This window comes from Dipodomys merriami, unplaced genomic scaffold (assembly GCF_024711535.1).
Source record: "Dipodomys merriami isolate MVZ:Mamm:240054 unplaced genomic scaffold, mDipMer1.0.p SCAF_15, whole genome shotgun sequence".
Lineage (NCBI taxonomy): Eukaryota > Metazoa > Chordata > Mammalia > Rodentia > Heteromyidae > Dipodomys > Dipodomys merriami.
In genome coordinates this window covers 17,761,738-17,785,841 of record NW_027202826.1, presented here as the reverse complement: position 1 = coordinate 17,785,841, position 24,104 = coordinate 17,761,738, and the positions used below count along the sequence as shown (strand labels likewise).

At 35.1% G+C, this 24,104-nt stretch overlaps 1 protein-coding gene across 4 annotated transcripts in view; it reads right to left on the bottom strand.

Moving 5' to 3' along the window:
* Rap1gds1 (Rap1 GTPase-GDP dissociation stimulator 1) overlaps nt 1-24,104 on the bottom strand; it is a 104,577-nt gene that overhangs the window by 44,776 nt on the left and 35,697 nt on the right. For all 4 annotated transcript variants that reach the window (XM_070022309.1, XM_070022311.1, XM_070022312.1 and 1 more), the window contains exons 3-4: nt 13,826-13,948; nt 8,711-8,836 (exon numbers count right to left, since the gene is read on the bottom strand). In XM_070022309.1, coding sequence (XP_069878410.1) covers nt 8,711-8,836; nt 13,826-13,948 — 249 coding nt within the window. The remainder of the gene's footprint in view (nt 1-8,710; nt 8,837-13,825; nt 13,949-24,104) is intronic.

The window sequence follows — 24,104 nt, the reverse complement described above, 5'->3', positions numbered from 1 at the left end:
CTAATGATCATAATCTGCAAATATCTTTGTAATATTTACTTGTTTATTATCTATTATCTCCCATGCGAGCTCCACAAAAATAGAGACTTCTTGCTTTTTATTTACTTCCATGTTTCTTATTATCTGGCAGAGTACCCTGAACACAGTGGGTTCAATCAATATTTGTGGATTTAATGATTTGATCTATACACACAAAGGCACACAGGCACACATAAAGCCAAAAAAGTGATGATTTTCTGGTGTTTATTCATCACCACTACTGAATAAAACTCTCAAGTTACATGATCTATGGTATGGGTACCAAGAAAAATATTATGAGTAGTATCAATTTTGTAGATTATAGCTATTATGCAATTTTTCTATCTATGCCTAAAATATGCTATTTACTTTTGTCAAATACAAAATAAATTATTTTCCTGGAGCAGGGTAATGATAAATAGACATACATATCTATACTATTTGAAAAGATAACATCAAAAGGTGTTTATGAATTCTATTAGGAAAGAAAATAAACTCTAATGCTTACATTTCTTCCATCTTTTGGCCTAAGTAGTGAATTTTTATGCACCTAAAGACATACTCAAACATGTATTAAGCTTTCAAATGGAAAAAACAAAGAACCTATCAACATCTTTTATGAGATGATTCAAAAGCAATGTTTTTTCTTGTTCCAGGTACAGGCAAAATATCCCTCAAACTGGATATAAAAGAGAAAGCTATAAATATTACATCAATGAAGTAAAAAAAAAATGAGTCATAAGGAAAAGTCACGATGATCATTAAATAGTCATACATCAAAAAGGAAGCATAAAACTTGTAATTTTGTGACATGATATTATACTAAGGTTTAAATGCTGCTTTTATGCAAGAAAATTTCCAAGTGTTGGTATATTTACAGGTGGATACTAGATCAGGAGAAGAAGAAAATAATAAAGTCTTTTCATTTCCCAACGAAGTACTAGTAACCACACATACAAATTCAAATGGGGTCATGGCACAGCATTTGATGGACACATCAAAGCTGCCTGTTGAAATTAGTGTTAATTTTTCTACAGCAGTGGATTTCATTGGTTCAAACTGTTTGATAATTCTCCTTAAAAAAAAAAAAAAAAACAACCAAAAAACAATCCTTTTATGAGCCAGCTCACGTCTGTAATCCTAGGTACTCAGGAGTCTGAGATCTGAGGATCATAGCTAAAAGCCAGCCTGGGCAGAAAAAGTTTGTGAGATTCTTATCTCCAATAAACTCAGAAAAGGCTAGAAGTGGCACTGTGGCTCAAGTAGTAGAGTTCTATCCTTGAGCAACAAGAGGCTCAGGGACAGGGCTCAGACCCAGAGTTCAAGCCCCAGGGCAAAACAAAACAAAACAAACATTTTCTATTATATTATAGAAGATGCATAAATGGCAATATATTTACTAGAGAAATGCTTTATTTCTATACTACCTATACTTTGATTTGTCTATATATTTATTAACAAGACTATGAATATTTATCAAACTAAATTATTTCCATACAATTACCCCAAATTACTTTTAAATAGCATTAAACTAACAATGTAAATTATTTATTGCTCCAACTTGTTGACAAAATTATTCAAGATCAAAATCATTCTGTCAGGCTGGGGATGTGGTTCAATGGTAGAGCATTCCCAACACTGGGAGGAGAGTGGCTATATTGTCAGACACTAATTAAATTAAATTCTATTCCAAGTATTTTAAATAGATGTCTTTGTAACAAACTACACTTAAAAGAAACTATGCTAGACTATATGTGAAAACATGTATACACAGTTATGACTTAGAATCTAGCCAGAACTAAATTTCAAACACTGTCCCCTCTACATTGAGGAAAATATGAATTATTCACCTTGCAGTATTATTTATTTTTCATCTGCCCTCTGAGCCAGGTGAAATGCTCCCAACTTATAAAAGGGACAACTCTAATTATGAGAGGATAATGTTCTCAGTACTTCAAGTGGATTACAAAGACAAAAATTAGGAAAATTAAAATATTTAACAGAACAGAGGATAATACATGATAAGAGCTTCAATAAGCAGACTAGAAATTACATTTCCTAAGTGAGAACTCTGATTTCATCTTTAACAGGTGGATGAAATGAAGGCATTAAGGGGACAAAAGCACATGCAATTAATACATGTGAATGCAATTAAAATCTTTTTCTTCTGAAGTATTACAATTGGACTTTCCTTCACCTATCTAGAACTTTTCAATCAGGAAAGGAAAATTCCAATGGCCAATTAGGCTTTTGACTCAGAAACAAATTAGGAGGTAACTTGGTATCCAGGAGAGAAAAATAACTATTGTGGTGAACATGCATGACTTCTTCAACTGGAAAAAAAAAACCTTTTGCCATATGCTGTCTCCACGTTCCCATGTATAAAACTAGTAAAAATTACTAAAAATTCTACTCTATGTCTTTATAAAGTATTGTCTTTTTATATCTTAGTACTACTTGAGGAATGATCAAGCAGTGGCAAAAAAAGAGCTAATTTATAGAATCCAATGTTTCTTAAAATCAATTTAATAAATGAGAGATTTCATCTTGATGTCAAGTAACAAATAAAAGAAATATCCTATTTCCACTAAGTGTGAAGAATCAGAGGGACAAGACTGCAGAACTATTATCAAAGACTCCATACCAGTCGCTAACCTTTAAATATATTTTAACTACAGATGTACCCAGAATCATTAGGGAACTAAGGATATCCTAATGATAATTCCCTCCTAGCATTTTTTCTGAAGGTTTTTTTTTTTTTTAAGAACTGAAATCTTTCTTTTAGCAAAAGATTAAAAAAAAATTACATAGGATGCCAATTTCTTTTTCACATTAGCTGCCAAGAAGCTTAGATTCAATGAATGCTTATATATAGTTAAATATGGTACCCCTGATTCTTAAAAGATTCATTTCTGCCTTCCTTTATAAGGTTTCCCATTCCTACACTCTCACTGTAAACATCTTGGGGACATTAATGTAGATATACATTAAGTCACAGACACTTTAGTAATAAGGATGATGATATTGATTTTGCACAGTAGTTGATAATCTGTCATCTATTTTTACATATAAATACTATTCATTCCATGTAACAAACCCATGGTAACAGAGGAAAACTAAACTATGAAAGACTAATGGACAACTCAGTAAGTGAAAAAACTGGAAATCAATACCTACTGACTGTCTTCCAGGAGCATATTATAATTTTACACATTTCTAATTATGTTAAAAATAACTGCAGTTAATACTCTCATGATCTACTGATTTTTTATTCTGGTCAAAGCCTGCATATTTAATATGTACTCTGTAACTGCCCTCAAATTATATATCTCTGTCCATTTTATTTTCTCTGTCACATTAAAAGCTGGTTTTTTTGGATAAACTTTTTTTTTTTAATGGTACTAGAGTTTCAACTCCTTGCTTCACACTGGTTAGGCAAGCTCTCCATCACAGCTGAGATGTGTCTTAGCCAGTTTTGCTTTAGTCATTTTTGAACAGGGTCTTGTGTTTTTGCTCAACCTGCCTAGACCCTACACCTCCCACTTAGCAGGGATCACAGGTACATTATCTTCATTTCCATCTTTATTGGTTGAGACGGGGTCTGATTAACTTTTTGTCTGGGGCTGGTTGGTCTCAAACCCTATTTCTCTCTATCTTCACGTCCTATGTTTATATGTTTACATGCATGAGCTCAGCCTTGAACTATTTTTTTAAATAAGATTCCTGTATGTAGGATTATGAAAGCAATATAAATTTCAATGTATATAGACAGGGCATCTTTATACACTGAAATCCTAAGAAAATACTCACGTGATAATAGTCATAATGATTACATCGAAAAGTAGCAGTAGGTTGTTTATGCTTATAAATGTGTTTTGATAAACTCAGTCATAAGACAAAATAGATTAATCAAACCTGAAAAATCTTTTTCTTCTTCTTACTAATGGGCTAACTGGTTTTATTCCAAAAGTAAATACAGGAACAAAAACAAACAAACAAAAAACACCCAGCCAAGAGAGCCCTTTAACGGCAGTATCAAACAACCTAATTTATGTCACTGAAATAAACATTTCCCTGCTGAAAATAAGTGCTGTAAATATATTTTGATTACTTAAGGTAATTTCAAAGCATGCTTTTACTGTATTAGTACAAGCTTACCTAATATTATAAAACATTATATTACTGTTATTTTTCAGTCTTTGTAGTTAGAACTATGGGTTCTTTTTTATACAAAGATAATGTAGCATCATAATAATCAGTAATATGCAAATAGGAACATATGTATATTTCAGAACCCTTTCTGTTTATAGTTGAAGTAAATTAAATACACAATATTTACTTCACAAGTATTTACTCCATAAACATTGGCTTTGGCAAACCTGATTACTAAATTATTTTGAAAATTCACTTGGTGAGCAAGAATATAATTGTTTTTTCATATCATGAGAGACGTGTATCTTATAAACTTCTTCAACATGCCCATCTTTCCAATAATAGGAAATAAAAATAAGCTTTAGTTTATTTTTGCAGAGGCATATTTAGTCAATTTAAAAATATACCCAGTTCATTTATGTAATAACGTTGCTATTTGTATAAAAGATAAATACCTGATCTGAACTAGTAATATCCACAATCTCAGGTCACAACTATTTCCCTTGGCTTTGTAAGTATAGGATTGTAATATAACACAAAGGGTTCAAAACTCTAGGGCCTTTTAAGTATATAAGCAATTTAAAATGTGTGTATAAGCAAAACCCCTGATAAAAGGGGAAATGTAACAAAGATGGCCAGATAAGGAGAGAACAAATCCTTTTTTTTAAAACATGTCTTTTACTGTAAAAACACTGTATAGAGGGGTTACAGTTACTACTGTTACATGAGCAAGGTAATGAGTATATTTCCTATCAAGCATTGTTGCTTTCTCCTTTGTTTTTCCCCTACCTTCCCTTCTACCTCCACAACTACATTCACCACCCCCCCCCCCACCAAATTGTAAAGTTCATTTTCAACATAGTGTTGTAAGTTTCACTGTTACAATGGGTCAACCTGTATCCCTATTTAAGCATTTTGTTTTTTCCCTTCCCCTCCCCAAATTAGAGAAGTGTATATATACAAGATGCAGGGCACCAATATCAAATACAGTTGAGAACAGGGGTTATACTGTGGGGAAAGACTTGGAAAAAATTATATTAAGTGAAGTAAGCCAGGCCCAAAGAAACGTAAGTCCCATGATTTTTCTTATTTGTAATAACTTTGAGAGAGATGTGCGACCTAACAGGCTAAACCATGCGTTTCGGACACATAACACTAAATTTCTCTGTTTTAAAAGATATTCCTGTATATATTCCATCACATACACAGCTTTACTGATTCCCTTCTACACTAAAATGCAATTTTTCTCTCTACTTTGATCTGAAAGATGTTAAACTTCTCATAAAAAGAATTATTTTGGCAAAGTTAAGGAGCAAAAGAGTTTTAAAATGATGGCTCTTATCAAAAGTCTGGATGCTTACAAAGAGGAACCCATACATGAACTGTCTTAAGAGTCTGTTTGTAAAAGAAAATCGACCAGACCATTTGAAATGAAGAATGTACCCAGTTAAGTGATTCTTTCATCTCCATATGCAAGAAGGAAACTAGGATTCAAAAAGTTTATCAGCCACAAAGCCTTATTTTGTCCCATTTAATCGTTATGTCAGTCTGTTATTTGATGTTAGGATTATATAAGACCATTTCCTCTACATTAGGAAGGGCTCCTAAAATGGGAACTGCTGAGGCTGTTAAAACTGAAATCTGACCTACTTCTTTCCTGAAGATTTCCATGAATTTTATGGCATTTCTTTTACTGAGAGAACTTTCCTTCTTTCAAATAAACTGATAGCCAAATATGCTTGAGAATTTCTATACCATGCATACAAATCTCTCCGTTTTTCTCCAGATGACTTGGGGTATTTCAATATCCATTATCTTTACTATCTATTGCAAGCCTACTCTCTCTTCCTGAATAAAACCACATTAAAATTATTCATTTGGAGTATATTAATAAAATGTAAATCAGCTGATTACTCAGAAAGGTTAAGTTGAATAAAACATAAACATAAATTTAAGAATATATAATTTATCTGGAAGAAGGAAGCTCCTTGTATTTGAAGGCTATCATAGGTGGATTTCTATTCCTTAAACAATAAGCAGTTCTTGCTTGATCAACATCAAAGCCATTAAAAACATAATAGACAAAACTAGCTTGCAGATATCTTAAAACTGTCAATTATCACAAAATAATGAGAAATGTATTTCAAGTAAATTCACAAGTAACCATACAGCACTGCATTTACAGACTCCTACATCATTCTTGAAATTCAAACACAGGCTCTTTAGTTTTCTTATAATAATTCTGCAGCAATCACAGAAATTTAATTTAAAATAAAGGGTAAAAAAGCATGTAGTATAACAGATTACATGAATAAAACAGCTTTACATAATGAACACATTTTTGTCCCATTACTTGTACTAATAAATTAGTTCTTACATTTATTTATTCACTTCTAATACTGCCAATTTCATTTCCCTTACAGTTTAAAACCATAAAAAAATCTGACTTGTTTTCACTATGTCTAATTACCCATTTAAATATAATTTCCATTGAACTAAATGAGGAAAAAGTAGTTGCAAATATCTGTAAATAAATGAAACAGAAAAATTTAATTTCATGGCCGCAAGTACAGCCACAAAACTTTTCAGAAGATAAAATAGAGAAGCTAAATGCTGTAATAGCAAAGTTACAAATTAACCAACTGGACATTTACTAACCTAACTTTAAGATTCTTTAGTGTACACAGGAAAAAAATTACTCTGTACCCATGAGAATGATAGTTGTACTGACAATAGCTTCCTGTTTTTATTCTACTTCGCCAATAGTAAATGAAACTCTAAGACAAAAGTACTCAAATCAGAAAATATTCCCTATATTTAAATAACATGCAATACAAAAATAACTAAGCTGAGTAGGAAAAAGCATTACTTTTGGCACCCTTAAATTCTAGTACCAAATACATAAAGATAAGAATAAAAACCAAAATCATCAATACTGCCCAAGCATGTACAGACCATCAACCTTTAAGTACTACTGTGCAGAGATCTTTGCACTATGTATTGCTAAAATTAACATAAAATACACATTAAACATTTCAGTTTGAGACCTGTTATGACAAGCTATAGAATTTAATGAAGTCATAAATATGAAATGCAAAAGCCTATAAACACAAAGCACTGGCATTTTACAAATAAATTTAATGCTCTAAGATGAGCAGGTAGGAAAATACAAAGGCATTAAGGGGGATTGAAAACTGTTAGTTAAAATTAATGTTGTCCCATGTGTTACTAGTATCTTAAATTAGGCAATCATCACTAGGGCACAAAACTAAAGGAAAGGAGAAGAAATGAGGCTTGCCACACCGCCACAGCTACAGAACTGTTGCAACTGATAGCTGCAGTTCATTCTCCTATTTCTTTCTTCTATCAGAAATACATTGGGTACTCTTACTTTCTACAAATCATTTTTTGAAGAGCTGCTTGACATAGAAAGGTCCACATATTTTCTTTTAAGAAATACAACTAAATGTCTAGGAGGTTTTCAAGGTGAATGATAAATACCGGACTCCAAAAAAAAGAAATCTAAGGAAAATCAGGATAAGTTTAATTGAATACACTCAAGCCCACAACAGTGGCTCACAGCTATAATCCAAGCTACTTGTGGGGGTGGGAGAGTGAAGATTGATTGAGAAGATTGTAATACGAATCTAGCCAAGGCAAAAGGTTCACAATACCCTCACCTAAACCAATAGCTCCACAAGTGGCACATCCTAGGCCTGTCATGTCAGCTGTGTGGGAAACATAAATAGGAGCACTGTGGCTCAGAGTGGCCCAGGCAAAACAGTGAGACTCTATTGGAAAAAATAAAAATAAAAAAAAAAGCAAAGGGGGCTGGGTATGTGGCTCAAGTTGTACAATGCCAGCCTAGCAAGCACAAGGCTCTGAGTTCAAACCATAACACTCCGCCCACCCAAAGAAAACTTAATATTGACACATAGAAAGAATAAGTAGAAATAGTAACATACTTTCAATAAACCCATATCCGCATGTTCCTGCTTTCTTTATCTAGCACAGTGTGTTACAGAAGGTGGTGAAAATGACAATGACATGTGACAAAGAGAAATGGAGTCAATGCAAATGCAGTGGGCCAATCTAGCTTTTGAGAACACAGTGATTAAGTTCCTATGAATTAGTTCTATTGTGGCAGCGAAGGAAAATGTATTTGGACAGACAGAAACTTTTAAAACTGTCCATACTCATTTTCATCCAGTAATGGTACTTCAATAAAACCTAATTGAAAAAGACTCAAATATATAAATATATATATATATATATATTTTTTTTGCTTGATTTAAAAGCCTCAAAATTTTGCAATTTACTTATTGTGATAGGAGGGAAAGACAAAATGCATTCCCTGTAACTTCTTTGTTGAGAATACGTGGTCCAAATTTCTATTAGGCCCATGAAATAAGAGTTGTATCATACTGGTCCATGTTGAGTTCTTAGCCTAGCAACGTCAGACCTAACAGCAAAGCAACATGAATTGGGAAACCATAATCCTTAGAAATTCTAAACACATCGCTGACAGGGCAACACTTACGGCTGTCGTAGCATATGTTCCCTAAGGCCCTGCCCGTTTGGAGCAGCACTTCCTGGTCTTTGCTATTTAGCAGCTGCACCAGTGGTGAAATCAATCCAGCGTCCACACAAGGAATTCGCATAAATTCTGAAAATAAGAGATATTAAAGTAAAAACCTAAGATTCACAATTTGTGTAATGCATCTCACTTCATAACACAGTACTGACTGTTAAAATGTTTAAAGTGGCTTAATATTTGAAGAGTATACACATACACACACATATATATTTGTTATTGTTGTTGTTTAAAAACATCCCATTTATAACTCTACTACATCATGATAAAGGTACACAAAAATGAGTAGGGTCACCTTTTTCTTCGTTTTTTCCCCCTTCGGTTTTTTTGTGTTTGTTTGTTTTGTCAGTCATAGGGTTTGAACTCTGGGCCTGGGCACTATCCCTTAGCTCTTCAGCTCAAGGCTAGTGCTCTACCACTTGAGCCACAGCTCCACTTCCGGTTTTCTGGTGGTTAATTGTAGGGAAGAGTCTCATGGACTTTCCTGCCCAGACTGGCTTTGAACCATGATCCTCAGATCTTAGCTTCTTTAGTAGCTACGATTACAGGTGTGAGCCACTGGCTCATTTTTTTCTTTACAGATAATCTCTTCTATAAACCGAAAGAATTTTTAATGAACTTTTATTACATCTAATTTATCACCAACCTCTTAAGTGTTACTGGATGTGCTTTAGAAGCAGTATGTAATGACGGCAATTTTCTTTATATGAGCCTGATAATTGAAGTAATACAGTTATAAAACAAGCCATCAAATTGCCTAGTCTTTACTATATGTTCTCTAAAAAGCAAAAATAGGAATTTCAAAAGCTAGTCCAGGGGCTGGGAAGGTGGCTCAGTGGTAGAGAGTTTGCCTTGCATGCATGAGGCTCTGGGTTCAATTCCTCAGCAGCACATAAGCAGGAAAAAAAAATGGCGCTGTGGCTCAAGTGGTAGAGTGCTAGCTTTAAGCTGAAGAGCTGAGGGACAGCACCCAGGCCCAGAGTTCAGGCCCCACAACCGGACCCCCCAAAAAACAAAAACAAAACAAAAACAAAAAAAGCTAGTCCGGTGAGTCTTTATAAATAACAAGGTTTTTTTTTTTAAAGTTAGTAAAACCTGATAGAATCACAAACTGCTTATCTTCATTCTTATTCTTTATTAAAATCCACTTTATGTTTCATATGTATTAAAGCACCAAAGGTTAAGCTCTCTGTATTTGAAACTAATTTTTCCCTTATCTTTATAATACACAGATCTCTACTTAATAACTCCCAATAATATTCCCATAGCTGCTTATAAGAAATACATGCTCTTTTCTTAAAAACAAAACAAAACAAAACAGTGCTTCATGATGGACCAGTACAAAATTTAAGAGTAATTAAAGAGATGTAATTGGTAAATGTTCTTCAATCACCAATATTGGGGCTGTCACTTTGGACATCATAATCTATTAACAATATGTTCTGGTTAATACAGTTAGTCAACAAAGAGCTAATCTTCAATGTATAATCAGTCCTAGTAAAATAACCTTTTCAAGAAAGTCTATGCTTAACCCTTTTACCCCTTTCATTAAAAAAAAATAAAAATAAAAATCACATAGCACTCTTGCCAGAGCTATCTATCATCTCTGAAACAACTCTTTCATCTTTCTATCACAGAGGTACTCCCAAGTAAAGGATGCCACATTACTGAAACTTTCACTAACTAAAACCTTAAGATTAAGAGGACTTCCTACTATTTTACAGCTGAATTTTAAAGTTTATTGTTGATAGCCTTTTTTTTAATATTATTTGATAGCTTTAAATTCAGCAGTGTAAGTAATATCCTATCACTTGTTAACAAATTATGTCCCCAAATTCATGATCACCTTTAGATGACACATCAATCTATGCAAGTACTTCAAATGCTAAATTAACTTTACCAACCCAAATTACTCCAAGACAGATGCTTTTTATCCTGCTCACCAAACTAAGCTTCCAACACTTGAGATTATTTCATTGATCACTGTTAAAAAATTTAGGAATGGTATGACTTTCAGATTTACTTTATGGAACCTACTATCATATTATTTCTTTATTTTGCAGCTGCTATTCTCACAGTGAATACACTCAACCAATTATTATTTTTCTTTGTTCCCATGTTCTGAATTCTAAAATATACAGTACCAATTCTTGTAGTGTGGGAACTTTTTTTTTTTTGGTCCAACACTGGCCTGAACTCTGGGCCTGGGCGCTGTCCCTCAGCTCTTCAGCTCAAGGCTAGCGCTCTACCACTTGAGCCACAGCGAGTGTGGGAAATTCTTAAAATAATGAAATTTCCTATATAATTATAGGACAATTATGGTATGAGAAAACTGCTCTGATTTGTTTTTGCTTGCAAATATTAATCAAAGCTAGTAAAGTTCTCAAGTGTCAGTTAGTGTAAAGGCAAAACTGTCCGTTTTCAGATAAAGAGTATGCCCCTAAAATCATCTTTAAACTGAGGAGTAGTGGTAGTTGTCCTCAATGAATCTTAAAAACCATGCCTCAGATAGATATATGTAAAAAAATATGTAGTGTGTATGTCTTTTTCTGAATAATGTACAGCCTTCAATGTAGGAGTTCAGTTTTTAGGTTTTAGTTAATAGGCGTTGTTCTACCTTGATGGCAGTAAAACTTAACACGACCTGCAATCCTACCTAGCACCGCTCTTCACCATGATTTTAATACAAGATTCACTATTGCTTGCCGATAATAATCAACTATTTCTTTCAAAATCAAGTGTTAATTCCTAAGCATTTTTTTGTACGTTTTTTATTGTAACAGAGGGGTTACAGTTACATGAACAAGGTAATGAGTACATTTCCTATCGAGCATTGTTGTCTCCTCCTTTGTTTTTCCCCTACCATCCCTTACCCCCCTCTCTACAAATTGTACAAATTGTACAAATTCCTAAGTTTTTTGTTTTTACTGTCACAACCTACTAAAATTATACATTTATTTAAGTATAATCATACAATATGGGCTACACTTTAGACCACAAATAAAATTTTCTTTGTATAAAATGAGATTTGTATATTTTACATGTCTAGTTATCAAATACTTACGAACCAGATCTATGTATACTTTCCTTGCTTTCTTCTACCTTTATTAAACTATTCAAAGTTTATAATAAAAACAAAAACAACAAGCAGTAGACTTTAGAGTCTACCTTAATAAGTATTAACCTATATGCTGTGCTATTATTCAGAGGTTGACCTCTCTCTAATAGCCTCTCTAGATTATGTCTTAACTTTGTATAGTTTTCTTTCTTTCTTTTTTTTTGGGGGGGGGGGGGATCCGGTCGTGGGGCCTGAACTCTGGGCCTGGGTGCTGTCCCTCAGCTCTTCAGCTCAAGGCTAGCACTCTACCACTTGAGCCACAGCGCCACTTCCGGCTTTCTTCTTTTTGCTTATGTGGTGCTGAGGAATTGAACCCAGAGCCTCATGCATGCAAGGCAAGCGCTCTACCACTGAGCCACCTTCCCGGGCCCCATAGTTTTCTTTTGAAATACAAAGAAAACATGAGGCATCAAAAGGAGAAACTTATATGCAGGTTATTGAGGCAATAGAAGACCATGCATACAGACTGATGGATGCAGATTCCAACAATGAAGCATCAAACTATACTTTCAACTACCTGACAAATAAATAGTTCAGTTTTTTTCTAGAGCTTCCATTTACTCAATGTTGCTTCTAGGTCACACACTATTTCACACTAAAATAAATGCTTACATGGAACAGAAGGCAAAAAATAATGTAAAAAGACACAACAAGAAAGTTCCACATTTCTAGTGGTGCCCTCCCCAAATCCTGTCTTATTATTACAAAAACGTTTGATAAATAATTCTGCATTCCTATCTAAAGAATAGATAGAAAAAAATAGTAGCATACTATCCATCCAAACTATGCTTCTCTAATGGTTTAGAGCAAGACTTGGTTCTCAAACTTTATACTAAGCAGAATCACTGTGTTTATGAAAACACATGGATTGTAATAAGAATTTGAGTCAGGTGTCAGTGGCTCACATCTGTAATCTTAGTTACAGAGGAAGATGAGACATGAATCATGGTTTGAAGCTAGTCCAGGCAGAAAAATTCAAGAGGCTCTTATCTCCAACTAATGACTAAATAGCTGAAAGTAGAGATCTGGCTTAAGTGGTAGAATGTTAGCCTTGAGTGAAAAATTCAAGTTTTGAATTTAACCCCAGTACCAGAGAGTAAGCACGCGCGCACCTGCACACACACACACACACACACACACACACACACACACACACACACACACACACACACACACAAACACACAAGTAATATATACAACATACTAAAATAAAACATCTAAAAACAATATTTGATCAATCGAAGGCCACTAATGATTACATTGACTATGGTTTTGCCTTATGTTTACAAAACTACTTGAGATAAAATCATGTGCAATCATTCCTGCTAAAATTCTTCTAAAGAACCTCTTACCGGATATAAATAATACACAACAGGATCAACTAAGTCTTATATGAACGAAGCTATAGCTGTCATCATGTTTTTTCCCCCCAAAGTATTTTTACATGGAAATTTAAGAAGCAGAGGTTTTTTCACGAAAGTGAATGTGAAAAACACACATTGCAACTGCATTGTTGATCTCAAGGACCATTGTCAGAATGACCTGGTAAAAGAAGTGAGTCTATCTGGGCACAGCACAAAGCAACATATATTCAAAAAGCTAATCTCTCTTGTAACAATGAAGATGAATGAATAACTTGATGGCAAGCTCAAGACTCCTATGCCAAAACTAGTAAGTGATACAAACAACCAAAACTAGCAGTGCTTTCCCGTAATCCCCAGGAAAGGAAGGGAAGAGCAAAAGGGAAAAGTATGTACGAATAAAATGACTATTGCCATAGTCATTTAAAACAATTACGTGGGGAAAAAAAAAGTTAAAGAAAAGAGATATTGAAAAAAATGTCTAATCTATAAAATTAAAAAAAAACATAATAAAACATACTGACAAGTAAGGTGTAAGACTGAAGATGTCCCCAGCAGAAAAGTTCTTGAGGAAAACCTCACCATTTTTGGCTACTTCTGCTATGATGTTAGCTACTTTGGCTGTGCAGGGAGACTGTGGGGTCAACAGACTTGCAAACAACTGAAGAATTCCACTTCCTTGCATCTTCTCACTTGTTTCCGTATCTGAAAGAAACAACACAAAGAGTTTCAATAAAAATCCTCAGCACTAACACCAACAACTTCATCTGTGAGGAACTACAAAAATTCCTTATCCATAATAGGAATTAGCTTTAGTATGTTTATTCAAGAATGTATGCTTAGTAAAAATTACCTTCTGCTGCATAAACTGTTTTTATCTTGCACGCTAATCTGCAAAAAGCACTACAATATTATCTTTTTTTTTAATTTAATTTTATTTTATTTGAGAACATACTGTACAGAGGGGTTACAATTACATTGGCAGGATAATGCATACATTTCTTACCAAGCATTGCAGCCTCTATCATCAGACTATCAAGGAATTTTTTTTTCTGAATCTCTCACTGAAGACCAAACTCACTTGTATGTTAGTTTCATCCCTATTTACTCAGAACACGATTTTTTTCCCCTATTATATTTTTGAGTTAGAATTATAATGCCATGTTATTTTATATAAGCATTATGGCCCCCTCTAATGTGAGAACAACTTTTCAGATGACAATTATAATGAGCCAAAAAACCTCAATTCATATCACTTTATAGCATGGTGAGGAACAGCTTGAAATTATAGAGTTCTGTTTTCCCTACAACTAATTCCAGTCACCATCAGGGAAGAAAGGAAGAGGCAAAGAGAAAATTCTATGGAATTCAAAACCCTATTAAGTTGATACAGAAATTCAACAGGTCTTTAACTTCTTCCCTTAAGTAGCCTTAAAAAAAAGCAAGCTTCTTTATGTATCTATTGGAAGAATGATTTACTACAATAAAATGTAATAGAAATAGGAATGATTATGGAAATAGAGAAGGAAACAAAATACTGCATAATTATAAATAATAAAAAGAAATATGTATTTGAAGATGGAGGGTAATAAAGCTCACTAAAACATTCAAGTTAAATTTGTTGTTATATGTTATATTTCTATATCCTATAGACTCTAGTACATGCATATACATACTAGAGAATACTAAAAAATTCTTAAGCAACTGACAGTTGATATGATTAATAGGGTAGGAAAATAATCTTTACTATGATAACCTGAGAAACTTCACAAATGACACATTTGTTCATCTTAAATGTTAAGTACGGGGTGTTTTTAAAGTTTTCGCTAATGGACTAGTAAGTTCTGAGATTTCATTTAGTGAATGAGGACTAGTAATTTCTTAAAAAGAGAAACAGCATTATTACCCCCACTGTCAACAAAAGAATAGAAAACAATTACTACTACACTACCCACAAAAGAACAGGAAACAATCACAGTAGGTAAAACATTGTTGGTGAAATATTGGTTTGAATGATGTAGGCACAGACATATGTGATTATATACATATACAGTCATGTAGTATATACAATATTCCTGTTTTTGCTACACTGGGAACCAAAGGCAGCAGGGCTTCTTGAATGTAAGGCATGCATTCTATTCCTAAGCCACAACTCCAGCCCCTGTAAACTACTTCCCTAATCATGAGTTCTGATGATTTGTCTACCTTGGAATCTGAGTGTAAAAATCTTACTAGCCAGGCACCCGTGGCTCATGCTTGTAATCCTAGCTACTCAGGAGGCTGAGAGCTGAGGATTGTGGTTCAAAGCCAGCCCAGACAGGAAAGCCTGTGAGACTCTTATCTCCAATCATCCACCAGAAAACTGGAAGTAGCACTATGGCTCAAAGTGGTAGAGCACTAGCCTTGAGCTGAAGAGCTCAGGGACAGCACCCAGGCTGAGTTCAAGACCTACAACTGCCAAAAAAAAAAAAAAAAAAAAAAAAAAATCCACCTCATAACACCTGTAGTCTATGCTTTTATTTTGTATTTTAGACTAAAAGTGTAAGTGCTTAAGGTACCTATTATCTATAGATACCTATTATCTATAATATTTTTTTTAAGCAAGAAGTCAAAAAGCACTGAACTCAATTTGCCATGTTTAAAATCCTTTCTTTTCTGACCACTGCTACTGGATGGTACCAGATAACTGGAGAATGCTGGGTCAGCCTGCCCCAGGGGTCTAGCCCTACCATCTGCTGGTGCTGGGATGGCAGCAAGAATTTGGCACAAGGTATGAATCATGATTAGAGGAAGCCAAGGCATTTGTGTGTGTGGAGGCGAGCAGTTAACTGCAAATCACCCATGTATGCCTCATCCTAACTATAACTAAAAGAATGATTGAATATCAGGGCTTAATGTCAGGAGCAAGGGAAAAAACAAAACAAGGCAAATTCTTGCAATCGCATGAGACTTTCCACAGATTACAATTCAAGGAATGTTGAGAAGAGCTTTATTACAATACAAATAAAATCTGAGAACCTTACCATGCCAGCATGTGAATTTCTATAAAGGTTTAGAATGTAAATATCTAGGAATTAGCTTCTTTCATGTCATAAAAAACAATTAACAAAATACTGCTCTATCATGAAATCATCACAGTCCAATTAAATAATGGCTAAGTTTTAACCTCACTTCAAATATACGTTTGTACTGGCATTGTACTGCACCTCAACATATACATTTACCTATAAAGTAATACATGTTACCAGGCCATCATGAGTATTTAAGTTAAGGCAATAACTTTTAAAAGATCATTAAAAATAAGTTAATTTTTGAAGATCCAAATGAATGGCTACTGGTAAAATAAAATAAAATAAAATAAACGAACAAAAAAAACGATGTTCAGGAGTCCATTAAGAAAAGGTAGACTTTTCATTATCTTAAGCCAGGCTACTACTAACATTTTAGCTAGACGCCTTTTAAATATTTGCGAGAACCAATTTAACATCTTTCTCCCTTTCCAATTTAAGTACAGTCATAAAAAAGTATCTTGAGTATGCATACACATCATAGGCAGCTAGAGTCTTTGAATTTTAAAAGGACCTACATAGGAAGGCCAATTACTAATGTAGTACTCATATAAGTTGCTATAGGAATAGCCCTTCGAGTGCTGCAGAAAGTCATTCTGCTCCTAGAACCTCATGTCCACACCCCACTTGAACACCTGCTGACAAGAAGCCTCCTTAACTATGATACTTTCAAAACTGGGCAATGAATACAGAGCAACTTGAAGAGTAAATGAAGAAGCCAGGCTACAGTGCTGTATGGGAGATGTTAAGTATGGAGAAAATAAGGTACAATGCACACAATACCTTAAGGCCAATAACTTGGATAGGAGTGGGAAGGAACCCACAATTTAAAATTATGGTTTGAAAGAAACCTAAGGTCTCCCCAACATTGTCAGGTAAATATATTAGTCACATGGCTCAAAGGATTCTAGGTATACTGGTCTCAGGGAATTGTATCTTTCTCAAAGAGACAATTCAAAAAATCTCAGATTTACCTTTCGGCTTAGACAATGATCCAGATCCAAGAACTCATTTATTACCATACAAACACGCTCCACATTTTTTTCTTTTATCTACCATAACACATTTGTACTTGGAGATAGCATAAGTACTTCCGAATTTACCTTCTTTCCTCTCCATTAATTCTGTCTCAGTGAATGGTAAAAAACAACTCATCTAAAAGTCAGAAGCTACAGAAATGGAGGGACAAAGGGTGGATAAATGCAGCAGTGGTACTCACTAAACACTATGTTGAAAACGAACTACACAACTTGTGGATGGGATGGGAAGGAAAAACTGGAGAGAGTGAGAGAAATGATACTGTCCAAAAAGAAATGCACTCATTACCTGACCTACGTAACTGTAACCCCTCTGTGCATCACCCTTTATAGTAAACTATTTTTTAAAAAGTCAGATGTCCTAAATTATAAAAACTTTGTGTCTTTTAGTAAATGAATTTCTTCCAATAACATTTAATCTGGCCCTAGGCTACTGATCCATCTCATTGAGATCTTTTGCACCCTTCTATTTATTTACTATCTGTCTATCTACCTATTTATTTCCTCCCCTCTGCTTTGCATCCATCTATAGTCCTAAACTTCAGTTTCTGATTAAATGCAATGCCTTCAAGAGACTCCTTAACCCATTTGTCTTCCCTCCTATCTGTCATTGCCAGTAAAACAGAGTAAAGTTGTGGCAATGCAAAAATGGACACTTCCCTAAATCTTTAAATAGCCCTCTATAGCTTTTAATTACACATTCCAGGACATCCACATTTTCTGTCTCCTGATACTCCTCTACAGACATCCTATTCTCTCGCCACACTAAATTACTTACAGTAACCTAAATTAATCATTTCATTACTTTTTACAGAAAACCATGTTCCTTTTCTAAAATGCCGCGTATACCCTATCATTTTATCTTTCTCACATATAATGTTCTCATTTAATGGTACCTGAATGAAAACCATTCATTAAGCCATTCAAACTTTTTAATAGTATCTGACTACCGCAACAATTTTGGATCATAACCTCATATTGAGGCATTTTCTTAAAGGTTCAAAGCATGTTCAAACATAGTATTGCTTTGTTTCTAGGACAATCATGTAAAATAGGTATGATAGGTCATATTCTTCATGTTAAAAGAAAATAGAAGATTGTATTAAAAAGGAACAAGAAACTACAGATTTCTAGTCCAGTGTTTTGTTCTTCTGCAGCTGTCACTTAGAAGATAATATTGTGACCAGATTTGTCAAAGTATTACATGAAAGACACTCTTGTTTAACACATTTTACAGGAAGAAGAACTAAGGAAGATAACTAAGAAAAGAGTGTATACTCTAGCTCTTCCAAAATAATATATATATATATGTATATTTAAAGAAGAGTAAATACAATGAAGCGAGCTTAAAACCAACTTAAAATACAGAAGAGGAATAGGCTGAGTACAAGTAGAAGCCTGCCCAATAAGAAATTAATATTTCTAAGAGAAGATAGCATATGAAGGGTAAGGGTGTGTATGTAAATAAAATGGCATTTCTTTCCTGATGAGAACCTTTGCCCTTCCTCATAAGGATCTTAAACACACAAATGGAGCAGAGACACAAAGAAAAGGATGTATGTAGTCATGAAATGATAGAGAAGAGAACAAAAACCCATTTAGGTAGTGACTCACCATCAAAGGTCTTACTGAGAAATTAAGTTGTGAGACTCATTTTGTAAAATTACAATAAATGATTCTGATAGTCTTGCAGTCATTTCAACTCCAGGGATAATGCAAGCTGTGGGAGTGGAAGAAGTTGTGTTTGGAAATCACTGCTAGAAAATGCAGAGAGACGTGCTAGAGTTTAACTCTTTCCTTTAAAATTACCACTAAATAGATTTATTAGGCAACTGCTAAAAAGAAAAAAATTGAATGTTAAAAAATGAGATGTTTACTGAGAAAGTAAACATCATGAAGAACTCTGTTAGTAACTGTGGAAAAAGCAGGATATTTTAACTAGAATTGTTCAAGTAGAAGGTGAAAGTAACTACGGAAGATATGACTCTACAAGAAATGTGGATTTCTTTATTTCCGTCCAAGAGAATGAGACCAGAATAAAACACAGTGCAAGAGCATTTCCAGTTAAGATCCATTTTCCCCCTATTGTCAAATACCCTAGGGAAAAATAACAAGTAAACATAGCTAAAGAGATTTTATATCTGCAAGATTCTTTTTTATTTTTCCCTAGCGATGCTTGGGATTGAACTCAAAAGCCTGTAACATTTGAGCCATACCCCTAGTCTTTTTTTTTTTTTTTTTTTTGCTCTTTTAGTTTGTGTTTTAAATGTAGAGTTTCTTGATATTTACCTTGTCCAGCCTTGGACCAGTACCCTCCTGCCTGCTTCGGCCTTCCAAGTAGCTGAGATTACTGGTATATGGCACCACACTCAGTTCCTTCAGATTTTTTTTTTTTAATTTTTTTTAATTTTTTTATTGTAGAGATACTATACAGAGGGTTACAGTTACATGAGTGAGGTAATGAGTACACTTCCACTTCCTCTTGAACATTGTTACCCCCTCCATTGTTTTCCCCCTACCATCCCCTCCCTCCCTCCCTTCCCCAAGGTTCTTTTTTTTTTTTTTTTTGATCGTGATTAAGTGATTACTTAATTTCCGGAAATTCACAGTATTGTGGAATAATGATGCTCATTTAAAGTCACAAGTTCATTCTAACTTTCCTGGAGCAAATTGTCTATCACAGTCTGTAATATATAACGGTGCTCATATGTTATATACCATATATGTGATCAGCAGCATGGGGATATTTAGTAGTGGTTCAACCAGATGAGTGGGAGTTCTTTGTTTCTTAAGTCCTGTTAGTTTTGTCATATCACCTAACATTTTGGATTCATCATCCACTTATCAGGGAGACCATGTACTGTTTGTCTCTTCGTTCTTGGCTTACCTCGCTCAACATGATTCCTTCTAGCTCCATCCATTTCCCTGCAAATGCCATTATTTTGTCATTTCTAATGGCTGCATAATATTCCATTGTGTATAGATACCACAATTTTTGGATCCATTCATCTGTGGTGGGGCATCTAGGTTGTTTCCATATCCTAGCTATTGCGAACAGTGCTGCAATAAACATGGAGGTGCACGTGTCCTTGTATATTGGTTCCTGTTGTTCAGGGTAGATGCCTAGAAGTGGTATGACTGGGTCGTAAGGGAGGTCAATGTTTAGCTTTCTAAGGACCCTCCAGACTGCTTTCCAAAGTGGTTGTATGAGTGTACATTCCCACCAGCAGTGTAATAGCGTTCCTCGTTCTCCACATCCCCTCCAGCATTTGTCGTTGGCTGATTTGTGGATGTGGGACATTCTGACTGGGGTAAGGTGGTATCTCAGGGTTGTCTTTATTTGCATTTCCTTCACCACCAGGGATGATGAACATTTCCTCATGTGTTTCTTTGCCATTTTTATTTCTTCATTTGAGAAGTCCCTCTTTAGTTCCCTTGCCCATTTAGTAATTGGTGTGTTGGGTTTGGGAGGGATTAGTTTCTTGAGTTCCCTGTATATACAGGATGTTAACCCCTTGTCTGATATATTGCTGGTAAATATTTTTTCCCAATTAGTTGGTTGTCTTTCTAGCTTGGTTGCGATAGCTTTATCTGTGCAGAAGCTTTTTATTTTAAGGTAGTCCCATTTGTCGAGTCTCTCTCCAATTTGTTGTGACCCTGGGACTCTGTTCAGGAAGTTCCTTCCTGTGCCTATTAGTTCAAGTGTCTCTCCTACTCTGTCCTGCAGTAGTTTCAGAGATTCAGGTTTAATGTTAAGGTCTTTAATCCATTTTGAGTTGATGTTGGTGCATGGTGATAGGCTGGGGTCCACTTTTAGTTTTCTGCATGTGGCTGCCCAGTTTTCCCAGCACCAGCGGTTGAAGAGGCTGTGTTTCTTCCATTGTATGTCTTTGGCTCCTTTGTCGAATATCAGCTGGCTGTAGGCCTGTGGATTTATTTCTGGATCTTCTATTCTGTTCCATTGGTCTTCGGGTCTGTTTTTGTGCCAGTACCATGCTGTCTTTGTTATTATAGCTCTGTAGTAGAGTTTGAAGTTCGGCATGGATAGCCCTCCCATATTGTCTTTATCCCCTAGAATTGTTTTGGCTATTCTAGGTCTTTTGTTGTTCCATATGAATTTTTGGACTGTTTTCTGTATTTCAGTGATGTACGTCATTGGGATTTTAATAGGAATTGCGTTGAATTTGTATATTAGTTTTGGAAGTATTACCATCTTTACTATATTAAGTCGGCCTATCCAGGAGCATGGGAGGTCTTTCCATTTCCTAGTGTCTTCTGCAATTTCTTTCTTTAACTTTTTATAGTTCTCATTAAATAGTTCTTTTACATCTTTGGTTAGGTTAATTCCTAAATATTTTATTTTTCGGGAGGTTATTGTGAATGGGGTTGCTCCCTTTATTTCCCTCTCTTCCTGTACATTATCAGTGTATAGGAAGGCAACTGATTTTTGTGGGTTTATTTTGTATCCTGCTATTTTGCCAAAGTGATTTATGATTTCTAAGAGTTTGGGGATGGAGTTTTTGGGATCGTGGAGGTATAGTATCATGTCGTCTGCAAAAAGGGATAGTTTAACTTCTTCTTTTCCTATGAGGATCCCTTTAATATCTTTTTCTTGCCTTATTGCCCTGGCTAAGGGTTCTAGGACTATATTGAAGAGGAGTGGAGACAGTGGGCATCCTTGCCTTGTTCCTGATTTTAGGAGAATTGGTTGTAGCTTTTCCCCATTAAGTATAATATTGGCTATTGGTCTGTCATAAATGGCTTTTATTGTTTTTAGAAATGTTCCTTCTATTCCTATTTTCTCCAGAGCTTTTAGCATGAATGAATGTTGAATTTTGTCAAAGGCCTTTTCTGCATCTGTAGCGATAATCATGTGATTCTTGACCTTGGCTCTGTTGATATGTTGGATTACATTTATTGACTTACGTATGTTAAACCATCCCTGTGTCTCTGGGATGAAGCCTACCTGGTCATAGTGAATTATTTTTTTTATGTGTTTCTGGATTCTGTTAGCTAGAATCTTGTTAAGGATCTTTGCATCTGTGTTCATCAAGGAGATTGGCCTGTAATTCTCCTTTTTGGTTGGGTCTTTGCCTGGTTTGGGGATGAGTGTGATATTGGCTTCGTAGAATGAGTTTGGGATAGCTCCTTCCTTCTCTGTTTCTCTGAAGAGCTTGAGGAGTATGGGTATTAGTTCTTGTTTAAAGGTCTTATAGAATTCTGCTGTGAATCCATCTGGTCCTGGGCTTTTTTTTGTTGGAAGACTTTTGATAGCTTCCTGTATCTCATTATAGGATATTGGCTTATTTAATTGGTTAACTTCTTCTTTGCTCAGTTTGGGCAACTTGTATTTCTCTAAAAATGCATCCATTTCTGCCCGATTTTCTTCCTTTAGAGAGTATAGCTTTTGAAAGTAGTCTGTTAGAATTGTTTGGATATCTTGGGTACGTGTGGTGATGTTTCCCGTGGCATCCCTAATCCTATTAATATGGGTTTCCTCTCTTCTTTTTTTAATTAATCTAGCCAATGGGCCATCAATTTTGTTTATTTTTTCAAAGAACCAGCTTTTTGTTTGGTTTATTTTGGTTATGGTTTTCTGATTTTCTAATTGGTTAATCTCTGCTTTTAATTTGGTTATCTGGCTTCTTCTAGTAGCTTTAGGTTCCATTTTTTCCTGTTTTTCTAGCTGTTTTAATTGCAACATGAGGTTATTTACTTGGTCTGTCTCCATTCTCTTGATGTGGGCACTGAGGGCAATAAATTTGCCCCTCAGGACTGCTTTTGCTGTGTCCCACAAGTTTCTTTGTGAGGTGTTTTCATTTTCATTGAGTTGTAGGAAGTGCTTTATTTCTTCTCTGATCTCTTCTGTTATCCAGGCATTGTTAAGGAGTGTGCTGTTCAATTTCCATGTATTGGAGAAATTTCTGCGGTATGCTTTGTTATTGAGAGCTAGCTTGATTCCACTGTGGTCAGATAGGATACAGGGGATTATGTCGATCCCTTTGTATTTGCTTAAGTTCCTTGCATGAACTATGATATGGTCTATTTTGGAGAAAGTTCCGTGAGCTGCTGAGAAGAATGTGTACTGTGTTGTTTTAGGGTGAAATACTCGGTAGATGTCAGTTAATTCCGCTTGAAGTATGGCCTCTCTTAATTCGGTAGCTTCTTTGCCAATCCTCTGGTTGGTAGACCTGTCCTTTGGTGAGAGTGGTGTGTTAAAGTCTCCTAGTATTATCGTATTGGGATCTATTTTATTCTGTAAGTTTGAGAGCATTTGTTTGACATATCTGGGTGCACCAATATTTGGGGCATATAAGTTGATGATGGTTATATCCTCCTCTTGGATTGTTCCCTTTATTAATATGTAGTGTCCGTCCTTGTCTTTCTGTACTGATTTTAATGAAAAGTTTATTTTGTCAGATATCAGGATAGCTACACCTGCTTTCTTACTGGGGGCGTTTGATTGGTAGATCCTTTTCCACCCCTTCACTCTGAGTTTGTTTGTATGTTTGGCTGAGAGGTGGGTCTCCTGAAGGCAACAGATGGATGGGTCTTGTTTTCTTATCCAGTCCTCAGTTCGTTTTCTTTTAATTGGCGAATTCAGCCCATGAGAAAGTATAGAGAGATGCATTGTTGTCCCTGCCATTCCGTTTTCCTAAGTTTTTCTTTTTTCCTTTCCTCCTGTGCTTGCTCAGTTAGACTTTGAGTAATGCCTGTTTGGGGCAGGCCCCAGTTCCTGGCTGCTTTCTTCAGGTT